The sequence below is a fragment of the Myotis myotis genome, unplaced genomic scaffold, assembly GCF_014108235.1.
Source record: "Myotis myotis isolate mMyoMyo1 unplaced genomic scaffold, mMyoMyo1.p scaffold_m19_p_2, whole genome shotgun sequence".
Lineage (NCBI taxonomy): Eukaryota > Metazoa > Chordata > Mammalia > Chiroptera > Vespertilionidae > Myotis > Myotis myotis.
In genome coordinates this window covers 193,008,388-193,021,267 of record NW_023416324.1, presented here as the reverse complement: position 1 = coordinate 193,021,267, position 12,880 = coordinate 193,008,388, and the positions used below count along the sequence as shown (strand labels likewise).

Here is a 12,880-nt window from a genome sequence, read left to right as displayed (position 1 = left end):
TTCACTACAATGTCCAAATGATTTTATTATTTAATGAGATTTTTTTATTATTTAATAATGATTTTATTATTTAATTATTATTTAATAATAATTAATTATTATTATTTTATTATTTTATTTATTTAATCTCAACTCCTCTATCCCTTTTTCATGTTTTCTTTGAACAAAATGCTAATGGTCCTGATCAAAGTCACAATGAACTAAATAACCCTTCTAGAGAATTCTTGAAAGCAATTTCCCAAACATTAAAACCGAAAAGAAGATTGGCTGAACAAATACTAAGGAGTCAATGGGCTGTAACACAAATACAAATGCTAAAACTACTGTAAACAGATTCAACATCCCCTTCACATAATGTGCTTTATCTTCTATTCTACTCTGATCAAGAGTCCTAGCCAAAGTAGGCAAATCTCAATTATCCATAAATGAGACATGAAAAATGAAATAGTGGGTTGTTTTAATGTACTTATTTGTAATAATTCACTACCCCAAGTTTCTCAAGAGCTAAAGCAGAACCAGATGTTTGATTGCTTTATTGGTCTACCTTAAGGATCTTTTAAAGCTACTCTTTATATCACACTGGTGCCACTTTGGTTGAGATGTTTACAAGTTTTTACAAGTTTTATAGATAATAAGTGAACATGGAAACCACAGGTAACATGAAACAAGGCAAAATATCTACTTAACATCCTATGTAGAACATGACTATAATTTAGCAAACTTAACAGATTTATCAATATACTAAAGAAAACATTTTCTCTACTTTAAGAAACTAGTAAACAACTATTAGTATTAGCAAGTGCGCATTAGGCTCTTTTGGATCAGATCACAGGAACACATTTAATGAACCTGTTAAAGATTTTAGGGTGTTAGGCTACTTAGGTGAGCTGTTTTGGGTCATAATCATTAGCAATGTTGTAATCAACAACCCATATGTTTCTACAACAGCCTCAGATGCACTCCAATATCAGCATCACCAGTCAGTGCCCCCTTTCCATAGCCTCCACGAGCACACACACACACACACACGCACACACACTTTCTATTAATTATCTATAAAATATTAAACTTACATTACTTAACTTACATATTAAAAATTTCCATTCATACAACATTCAACACCCGATTATCTTTATTTCATCATTTCCAAGAGAGCCAATTTCGCACTGTTTATAATTGGCTTATTTATGGAAAATCACATACTAATTCATGTTAGGAAGAATAAAATATTTTATCTTCTCTTGATGTCTAAATGATAGTTGACATTGATATTATAGACATTTCTGAGTCCCTAACTTTACAAATGAAAAAAAAACTGCTGATATTTTACGTTATTTATTAAATAGTGTTTAAAAATACTTACTTTATTAATTTTCTCTTTGGGATGTGTCAGAAGTGCTGGGAAATGTGACAGAGCATCACAGTTCAAAACTACCTGTGTTTGCTCATCAGTTCCAGTAACAATGTTGCCCACAGCTCGAAGTGCAGCAGTCTGACACATAAAAAGATTTAATGAGATATTGCTCTATGTGAAATATTTCTTCTTAACAGAGACGTATGTCTGGCAGATTATGAAAGATCCATTCATTAATTCAAACCTATCCTTTATGAAAAAGCTGTGTGAGACATTGACTTAGGAACAGAAGAGTGAATAGGATACAAACCCCCCTTGTGAAGCTTACATTATTGTAGAAATCCGTCAATAAACCAATAAGGATAATTTTAGACAGTAATTTGGGCCATAAAGAAAATAAGGTAGTATTTTAGATTTTAGGTTTAGTGTTTCAATAGGTTAACAAAAACAAGTGCCTTTTCTGAAGGAAAGCAGGAATCTGCTTAATATATAAGATTTCCGTATTCATACGAATTTGAATTGTCAATTATTTTCTTTAGTTGTATCAGGTCATTTTCTGTTAAAGATTTTTTTGGCTAATTTTTCCATCTACAAACAATCCAGTTTCCTTTTTTAAAAATTGAGATATAATTCACATAACATATAATCCATCTTTTCAAAGTGAATAGTTAGTTGTCCTTAGTATATTCAAAGTTGTGCAACCATAACCAATATGTAATTTGAGAACATTTTTATCACCCCAAAAAAGGATATCTGGGCCCATTAACAGTAATTCCCATTGCCCTCATCACCAGGTTACTGGCAATCACACTGTGCTTATTCCTATGGATTTGCCTATTCTGGACATTTCACTGGAATAAAATAGATGATGGCCTTTCACATTTGGCTTCTTTTACTTAACATAATGCTTTTAAGGTGCATTCATGTTGTGGCACGTATGAGTATTTCATTCTTTTTTGTGGCCAAATAATATTGTACTGCATGGAAAGACTTAGTTTTATTTAACCATTCATTAGTTGATGAACATTTGGATTGTTCCCACATTTTGGCTATTATGAATAATACTGCCATGAACATTCGTGCACAGGTTTTTGTGTGAAAAATGTTTTTTCCATTCTCTTGAGTATATACCTGAGAGTGAAATTGGGGGGTCCTGTAATAACTCTATGTCTAACTTTTTGAGATACTGTCAAACTAATTTCCAAAGAAGTTGTGTCATTTTACAATCCCACCAGCAGTATATGAGGATTCCACTTTCTCCTTTGCCAACACCTGTTACTGTCTTTGATTATAGCCATCGTGGTGGGTATTAAGTATTAACTTGTGGCTTTGATTTGCATTTCCTTAATGACTAATGATGCTGAAAATCTCATATGCTCATTGACCAACTACATGTGTTCTTGGGAAAACTATATTTAAATCTTTTGTCCATTTTTAAATTGGGTTACTTATTTTTTTATTGTTAAGCTGAATAAATTGTCAATATATTTTGTATACAAGTCCCTTTTCAGATATATAATTGCAAAATTCTCTTCTATTCTGTAGGATGTCTTTTCACTTTCTTGATAGTGTCCTAAGAAGTACAAGTTTTAAATTCTGGTAAAGTCCAATTTATTTAATTTTTCCCCCTGGTTGCTTGTGGTGTCAAATCTAAGAAGCTACTGACTAATACAAGGTCATAAAGATTTACGCCTGTTTTTTCTTCTAAGAAGTTTATACTTTTAGCTCTTACACTTAGGTATTTGATCCATTTTAAGCTATTCTTTAAATATGGTACGAAATAGGGGTTCAACTTCATTCTTTTACATGTGGATATCCAGTAGTTTCACCATCCTTTATTGAATAAATTTTATTTGCTCATTGAATTTTCTTGGCACCCTTATTGAAAATCAATTATCATAAATGTATGGGCTTATTTTTGGACTCCTGATTAGATTTCATTGTCCATTTTTGAATGTCATGCTTAAAGCAATTAGTGGTAAGAAAAACTTATGCTTTTATTAACAACAAACTCACCTGAACTTTCACTTCCTGGTGGCTGAGCAGAGGAACCAAATGAGGGACTATTCCAGAGTCTATTACCATCTGTATCTGCTCATTGCCAGCATCAGTAAGGTAAGAGAGGGCCCAGACCGTATCTACCAGTATCTAATGAATAAAATGAAAATTTAAAATGCCTTTAAGTAAGTATCTTCTCATTTTAATAATTTAACCATACAGACTAATTTACAATTGTTCTAGTACTGTCTTTCTTTTTCTCTCACCTCAACTCACTGGAATCTTTTTATTATACTAAATATTAGCATTTATGAATGTTTGTATCAAGCATGTACATCTTTAAGCCATATTCATAATGTTTAGGTTAATTATAATCTCTATCATAATTTAGTATCTAACCTTAATTCATTAAGATAAAAACACACTATACAGCACATGAAATAGGAGAAAAAGAAATTCTCTTTCCCAAATGCTCAGACTGAGGGATAAATACAAGGACATTGTGGTAAATGTTTAAAAAAAACACACATTCTAGGTAAAAAAAAAACAACAACAAAAAGCATGATTTACACAAGCTATCAAAACTACTTAACTTTGCTTTCAAAGCCTTTCTAAATAATGGACTCTGTCAAAAGACAAGCCAGAGAAGTTAGAAACCTTTTGAATTCTAAACCAATGTTGTTTACACCATCCAAGAAGCTCCTAGAAGGAGGAAACATCATTTTGCTATTGCTCCTTTCAGGAATTTAAGAAAGTTCTATGGATATTTTTAATGTAAAAAGAAGATACCAAGTGAGAAAATTCATACACATAAAGTGGTATTAAAATATGTGAAACAATGAAACTTTAACTTACAAATGTAACTTTTTTTTCCCTGGAGTACCAACATATGCCAAAATTTGTTTATTTTTGTTTTGTTAATCCTCAGCTGAGAATATTTTCTCCCCAGTTGATTTTTAAAAATATATATTTTATTGATTTTTTACAGAGAGGAAGGGAGAGGGATAGAGAGTAAGAAACATCGATGAGTGAGAAACATCGATCAGCTGCCTCCTGCACACTCCTTACTGAGTATGTGCCCGCAACCAAGGTACATGCCCTTGACCAGAATCAAACCTGGGACCCTTCAGTCCGCAGGCCAACGCTCTATTCACTGAGCCAAACTGGTCAGGGCCCCCCCAGTTGATTTTTAGAGAGAGCGGAAGAGAGGGGGAGAGAAACACTAATGTGAGAGAGACACATCGATTGCTTGCCTCCCACATGTGCTCCGACCAGGGCCAGAGATCAAGCCTCAACTGAGGTACCTGCTCTTGATTGGAATCAAACCCACGACCCCTCGGGCCGATGCTCTCATCACGAGCAAAATTTTCAAGAGGTAGGGAGTGGGAGAGAAAGATAGAAAGCTAGGGCCAACATTTTTTTAAAAGCAAAAAAATTCAAGTTAACCATGCATGACTGTAATATAAAATTTAGATAGATTTTTTTTAAAGGCCCAATAGTGCCAAGCCAGTGTGGCTCAATGGTTGAGCATCAACTCATGCACAAAGAGGTCACTGGTTTGACTTCCTGTCAGGACACATGCCTGGGTTTCAAGCTTGATCCCCAGTGGGAGGTATGCAGGAGGCAGCCAATAGATTGATGATGTTTCTCACTCATCAATATTTCTTTCTCTTCCTCTCCCATCCTCTCTCTCTCAAATCAATAAAACTATACTAAAAAAACAAATAAAAGGTCCAATAGTAAACTAGTCATTGATATGCTCATATCAAAATCACAATTTAAATCAGATTCATTCTCATATATACTGTTTGTAATAGAAAAATTAATATTCCATGATAAGTTTACTAAATTTGAAATTTCAGTGTTTCACTTACGGTTAGTGAAAGCCGTTTTGTTTTTATTTTATTTTTTACTTCTTTAATAGTCTGACTTAAGAACTTGCTAAGTGCTAACCTAAAAATATTTTATTTTTAGTAAATGCTGTTACTTGGTATACATGTGCTAAAAAAGAACAATGCAAACTGGTTTGAGAAATTAAAGGTATATAAAAGCAAGAAAAATAGAGTTACAATCTCAACTTGATTGGTGTAAACAGTATAAAGACCACAATACATCTCGGAATAAGGTCAAACAAGATGTCTGTTTTTCTGGCAGAGGTATAAACTTTGAGATTACTCTTTCTTGGAAATCTTGCAAAAGTAAAATATTAACATTTATAATTTTATCAAAGACTTTGGCTTGAAGGAGCAAAACCAAAAAAAATCCTAAACTATGTGGAGCTAAAAAAAATATCATAAGAGAAAAGATCATATTCATCTAATGAGTTTTGTACATTATGTCACTACTTAATGTAGTATAATTCTAACTTTAATTTGTTCCATATGCTTTAGAGAGATCCTGACAAAATGGTATTACCCTAGAAACTGTAAAGGAATGAAGCAGTTGATCAAATACTGGTCATCATACCTGTGTTTTTATTTTATTTAAGAATTTTAAAAAAACATTTAAAAAATACATATTTTATTGATTTTTTTACAGAGAGGAAGGGAGAGGGATAGAGAGTTAGAAACATCGATGAGAGAGAAACATTGATCAGTTGCCTCCTGCACACCCCCTACTGGGGATGTGCCCGCAACCAAGGTACATGCCCTTGACCGGAATCGAACCTGGGACCTTTCAGTCTGCAGGCTGACGCTCTAGCCACTGAGCCAAACTGGTTAGGGCACACCTGTGTTTTTAAAGCCACACAAGTTCCTGACTATTACTATGCATTTAATCCACATGATTTCCTTGACCCATTACATATATTGCTAGCTTTTCTAACACACTGAAGGCTACACTGGCTTTATAAGCAGTCAGGACAGTTTTCCATCATTCATACTTCCTGAGTTGCTTTTTCCTTTGCCATCTGTGTTAGTAAAAATGGGTAAGATATATTTGTTATGTTTAAAATCTAGTCTGCACTGATTTTTTTTCCTTATTGTCTGGATTTCAAGTTATCTCTATACCAAGTGAAGCCACTACCAAGGTCACTGTAAGTGGAGAAACAGAGTAAAAATAAAATTAAAGAGCAAATAATGTCCACGGTTTGGTGTATGTATAGGAATACAAAGTCATGCATAAAGGCACAAACATTTCTCCTTTTAACTTAAAAAGATTGTTTAATGATTTATTAGTAACAACTTATTTAGGTCCTCTTTCAGGTTTTTGTTGCTGTTTTTTTGTTGTTAATCTTCACCTGAGTATATTTTTTCCATTGATTTTTTAGAAGAGAGTGGAAAGGAAGGGGAGAGACAGAAAGAAACATCGATGTGCAGCCTGGGGATTAAGCTTGCAACTGAGATACATGCCCTTGACTGGAACTGAACCCAGGTACCTTCAGGCTGTGGGCCAATGCTCTATCCACTGAGCCAAACCGGCTAGGGCTCTTTTTATCTTTCAAAAAACAAAAACAAAAACAGCCCTAGCTGGCTTGGTTTAGTGAATAGAGCATCGGCCTAAGGACTGAAGGGTCCCGGGCTCAATTCTGATCAAGGGCACATACCTGGGTTGCAGGCTCGATCCCCGTAGGGGGCGTGCATGAGGCAGCCAATCAATGATTCTTTCTCATCAGTGATGTTTCTATCTCTCCCTCTCCCTTTCTCTCTGAAATCAATAAAAACATACTAAAAAAAAAAAAAAAAATTGGGTGTATGTATTCTCTTATTGGTCAAGCTATCAAAATGAGATTCCATAAAAAGCTCCTGAACAAACTGAAGAACTTCCAATGTAACTTTTACAACACTAATATACATGTGTATATACTTTATTGCTTAGACCAAAATAACAATTAGGCTTGATTTTTTTACTGAAATTAAATTTAGTGATGTAAGTAAACACAGAGTACAAAAATGGCAAATTATGTATTTTAGCTCTTGAATGGAAAAACGTGATAGAATACACTGACATGATGTCCAGTATAACATTTTCTCCCCATCTCACATGCATACACACACACACACATAAAAAACACATGAAGCATTTACTCACATTTACGTCTGTGTGATGAATTAAAACACAAAGAGCAGGAAGAATCTGAAGAGAAAAATATACAGATTTTAAAACATACATAGATAAAAACATACACATAATACTTCAGTTTGAAAATAAAAACAAAAAACACTTGTTTACCTCCTGAATGGTTTCCATTGGGGGTGGTGGGTCTTTGTGCCGACATAAGTTAACCATAACCCAAGTAACATTTCTTAAGAATGTTATAGGAATAGATGGACTTATGAAGGAAAGTAAAGGTTTCACAACTCCAAGATTTATGACATAATCTCTACACTGTGGCCCATCACCTGTAAGAAAAATTTATTAGTTTAATAAAATATGTTGTCAATAAGTAATTCAGAAAATAAAGCACTAGATTCAATATGCTGCATTTTAATCAGTTATCCTATTTAGTTTTATAAAAAAGTTCTAGACAATAATAACCAAGTTCACATATTTAGGTCTTTGAGCCAAGAGAAGCAATATAAGGTACTAAGTTTTTTGTTTTTTTAAAAAAATATTACTCAAATATTCAGGGTTATAAGTTGTTCTACCTATAAAACATTTTTATGCTATCTGAACACTAGAATCCTAAGGGTAGCTTAAAATACTTTTCAGACAGATAATTGTTGCTTTTATCTTTTCTTTCAATGGCAATCCCAGTTTAACAAACTTTCATGTATTAAAAAGATATACCACAATACTACTGGAAAGAAAATATTTATAGAATTTATACTGATGATCCAATATCAAAGCATTAAGAGTATTAACTATAAATTATTCTCCACGATAGTCTTTTGAATTTGAGTGAAGTGTATGCTCAAGTTAAAAAACAATCCTTGAAACATTAGAATTGTCTTTAATTATTTTTCCTACATTATTTATTAGAATAAACCTTAAAGTATGGTAATCATGATGTTCACCATTTAGTGAGACTGTCTGTAACGGGGGTGGGGAACATCTGACCCTGGCCCATGAAATCACTTGGTCTAGCTCTGCCTAGGCATTAGGGGTGAGCTAATTAAATGTTTGACCAAATACAGCAAGCTAATTTTTAAGTTGATAATTCTGTATGGCCTGTGAATGACGTTATAAATGTCCAAATGGCCCCTGGTCTATAAGCTCTAGATTATCTCCTATATACTGATTTCATTATGATAGTAGATAACATTATTATAATGTACTAAAATCTACAAGAGATATAAAAATTTTAATTCAAAACTTTTCTTAAAACTGATATTATGAAGAAAAATTTTTAAGTTTTGCTTCCTCCTTTTTATTACATACTTTCTATGACAGAGGGGAGAGCTAAGAAAATGGCCCCCAACATAATAAAGGAGCAAGAAAAGATCTAAATGATATACATATGTCATAATTTTCAAATAACTAAATATTGACTACATGCCAAAATATATTATGTCATCATAAGCAGCAAAGATATTCATTTTGTTTACTATCAATTTATACTTAAACAGCTTTAATTTCTGTAAACTATTTCATAAAAATTAGTACTGATCCAGACCAACTATTTTTCCTTTTCAATTACTAAAGTTATTTTCATTACATAGTATATGATAACAATGGCTGGACTATTATAAGTTTGACAAACCTATGATATTTCCCAATGCCCACACTGCTTGCTCACAGACATTTTGATGGGGTGAATGAAGAAGCCTCAGGAAAAGTGGCACGGCATCTGATGGAGGAAAACGTAAGAGGAGTTAAGTATAAACACAGTTATATGTCAATTACATTTCCAATAAAATTGGAAAAACGGTTGAAGATACTATAATCTAAACCAAAATCAATCTTGGTTTTTTTGCTGAAACCTCAAAAGAAACTTATCCAAAATATACTTGAAATATGTTTTTATTACATGATTTTCATTACAATAGCAGCAGTGGAAAATTTTGACAGCAGATTGCTTAGTTAGCATTAAAAGAACAATGCAGACAAATGTAAAACTAAGCTGGTAAGATTTCATTTACAATTAAACTTGGATTTAATTCCAATTTTAACGTTAATTCCTTATAGATTAATATTGATCTTCAAATTAAAAACACAAGAGTCCAAATGTTAAAGTAACTTATGAATTATATCACATGGGTCTTTAGACAGGCCAGCAATTCCTGTACCACATGAGACTTTGATTCAGATAGTGGCTCTGTTGCTTAATAATAAGGGTGGTAAACACAGAGAAAGGTTTGTACCTGAACAGAATACTGCATCGAACAAATGATTCTTCACTGGTACAGGATATCAAAGTAACATACTTAAGTTGGCTTACTTCAAATATCTTAAGTGTTATCGAATAGCTATTATTTTATAATATAAACTAGAGGCCTGGTGCACAGATTCGTGCACTGGTGGGGTCCCTCGGCCTGGCCTGTGAGGATCAGGGCTGGGGAGAGACTGTGGGAGGGCTCCAGGGTGTGTTCAGCCCAACTTGCCCAGTCTTGACTGGCCAGACTGGACCCAGCAGCAAGCTAACCTACTGATTGGAGTGTCTGTACCCTGGTGGTCAGTGTGCGTCATAGTGACTGGTCGAATGGTTGAACGAATGGTAGGACACTTAGCATATTGGGCTTTTATTATATAGAATAACTCTATTCTTTTTAATAGAGTCACTATTTATTTTGTCTGTTAATAACCAACTTACTGGACTGAACTACTGCTTGAGTTTGTTCAGAGGTTCCAGACGCAATATTTGTCAAAGCCCATGCAGCTTCAAACTGTAAAGAAGGACTACAAAAAAACAAATAATTAAAAAAATTATTTTTATGTATCAAATATCTATCAACCATTCCTCCCTCATAGAGCATTATAAAAGCATTGAATATTTTGTTTCAAAAGGTATCTATGCATCCAGAACTTCTTTTAAACCTCCATTTAAAATTTCCCTTTAGTATAAAAAGCATATAACCTATTCACATGATCTATTTCTTAGTAAGAATTTTTTACTATGATACCTGCACATTACAATCCAAACAGTGTTCTCAAGGACCTATCTGGCCAAACTATTTCTTGCCAGTTTTCAAAGCTTAAAAGTTGTATGTATCATTCTCAAATTCTTCTCTGGCCTCTACCTTCACCTTTTTATTTTTATTTTTATTTTTTTAATATGTTTTATTGATTTTTTTACAGAGAAGAAGGGAGAGAGATAGAGAGTTAGAAACATCGATGAGAGAGAAACATCGATCAGCTGCCTCCTACACATCTCCTACTGGGGATGTGCCCACAACCAAGGTACATGCCCTTGACCGGAATCGAACCTGGGACCTTTCAGTCCGCAGGCCGACGCTCTAGCCACCGAGCCAAACCGGCTAGGGCAACCTTCACCTCTTGGTATAAACACCTTGCATTGTTTTTCACTTTGGGTTTTCAACTCCATCTCGTAGCCCTTTTCTTTACTTAAAGATCAAACTAATTACTAGAAAATTTTATCTTCTGCAAAGAATACATCCTAAATTATTTCTTAAAATAATGTACTTACTTGTCATCTCTTTCAAGACAATGGACTAAAATAGGCAATATTCCAGATTTTATTAAGTCATCAATTGGTGGATTTCGATCACTGGACAAAAGCTTCCTATAAGAGATGTACATACTTATGAAATTTAATCACATATAATTAAACTCAAGTTCATACTTGATATTGATTATAATAAATGTGACTATCTGGCACAAATACTTACTCTGAAAGTTACTTTAAAAATTTATAATGCAACCTTTTCTGTATTAAAATATTAATTCATAAATATATAGATTACTAATTAGGAAAAATGGTAGACATAACCACTTTACCTCTTTTTTTATTAGTACAGTAATATTATTCCCACAATGAAGGCCTAAATATGACAACTAGATGTTTTAAGTGTTACCTTTGCAATGTTGAGGTCAGAGAAAAAAAGTGGGCAAACTCCTTCACCATGTCATTGACCTTGCTAAGTAAGGAAGTTCACCAAAATATCCAAAATTATTCAAACCATGTCACAATAGAAGATAAAGGACAAAAGCACGTAGACTGATGTTACAAATTTATAGCTGATACTAGTGTCCAATATTTCATCCTACTGCATACACTAAATCAAATATCATGTAAGCTCAAACTTCTCATCTAAGTAACTAAAGTGAAGTGAAGTACAACAATACATAGAAAAATATCCAAAGAGATACTGGAGATATTAAGGTGAACAAGACAGACACACCTTTGCTCTTATGAAGCTTAGAGGGTAAAACAACAAAATTTTGTGTCTATTTACACATGTGGAAGACTGTAGGTTTAGCTGATTAAGTCCTCAATGTAGCCTAACCCAAATCTTTATCCATTTGAATACCATGCATTACGATGCAAATACAATGTTTTAAGAAAGCTTAGTGAGATCATTCCCCTGTATATATACCAAATGATGGCTACTTAATGTAAACTCCTAAGGTCAGTTATCTGTCCCACCACTTCTATTGCATTTCCAAGCCCTTTTCCGTCTATTCAAAATCTACATAACCAAAGTCCATTTTAAGTTCTATGTTTTCATAATATCTTCCCTGAATTCTAAATTCCCTGAATTACTAAAAGCATATTTACGTAGCATATACTTAGTTTCACCTTCCTAATTAGGCTCTTAACCTCTTATAGGGCAAAAAGTATGCCACATGCTTTTTTACAGTATTTTCCATAACACATGGCACATAGCACAAACTAGGAAATAACCCAGTCACTGTTAATTGAGGTACCAGATATAGTAAAAAAATTTTTTTTACTACTTCATTGAAGACATTCTTTTTTTTTTAATAAAAAAAATATTTTTATTGATTCAGAGAAGAAGGGAGAGGGAATGATAGAAACATCAATGATGAGTCATTGATCAGCTGCCCCACCACTATAGGTTGAGTCCGAAACCCGGGCATGTGCCCTGACTGGAAATTGAACTGTGACCTCCAGGTTCATAAGTTGATGCTCACTGACTGGGCTAACTGAAGACATTCTTTAACAGACATTGCTTTTTTTCTTTGAGTGCATAGTAGTACAAGTAATATCTGAAAAATAGCCATAAAATCAATTTTGTGCCAGTCTTGATCTGTGCTAAGTTTTACCCACAGTTGCCTCTGCCTCATCAATATAAATGGTGACACAGTGAAAAGAGGCAAATAAGGTCTTAGAATTATTGTGAAAATAGGTTTGATCTTGTATACCCCTTGAAGTTGTCTCAGGATCTCCTAGGGAGATTGAGAATCCCTGCCATAGGGATTTAATTATCTTACAGAACTTGTATTGAGAAGAGTTGCTCCAAAACTGTAAAATAATCAATTCAGACAATGGTGAGCATAATGTATCAATTTCTTAATCATTATTCCTATAAACATTAATTTGCCATTTTGAGGTGTGAAAACTTCTGCAATTTTCTTCCTACAAAACAAAGTCCTCTCTAAGAAGTCCTGTTACCTGTAGTAGGCTAAACACTGTATTTGTATAATTTTGCCATCTGTTCTAGGTAA

The 12,880-nt window shown here is 33.6% G+C and overlaps 1 protein-coding gene and 1 non-coding gene across 5 annotated transcripts in view; both read right to left on the bottom strand.

Moving 5' to 3' along the window:
* The window catches only part of KPNA4 (karyopherin subunit alpha 4), a 52,252-nt gene that overhangs the window by 13,799 nt on the left and 25,573 nt on the right, over positions 1-12,880 (bottom strand). For 3 of the 4 annotated variants that reach the window (XM_036352672.1, XM_036352674.1, XM_036352673.1), the window contains exons 6-12: positions 10,878-10,973; positions 10,044-10,129; positions 8,994-9,080; positions 7,523-7,692; positions 7,382-7,426; positions 3,371-3,502; positions 1,364-1,492 (exon numbers count right to left, since the gene is read on the bottom strand). In XM_036352672.1, the coding sequence (XP_036208565.1) occupies positions 1,364-1,492; positions 3,371-3,502; positions 7,382-7,426; positions 7,523-7,692; positions 8,994-9,080; positions 10,044-10,129; positions 10,878-10,973 (745 nt within the window). The remainder of the gene's footprint in view (positions 1-1,363; positions 1,493-3,370; positions 3,503-7,381; positions 7,427-7,522; positions 7,693-8,993; positions 9,081-10,043; positions 10,130-10,877; positions 10,974-12,880) is intronic. The other variant, XM_036352675.1, reaches the window with a different exon arrangement.
* LOC118678070 lies at positions 817-1,149 on the bottom strand. The gene has a single exon (XR_004974738.1).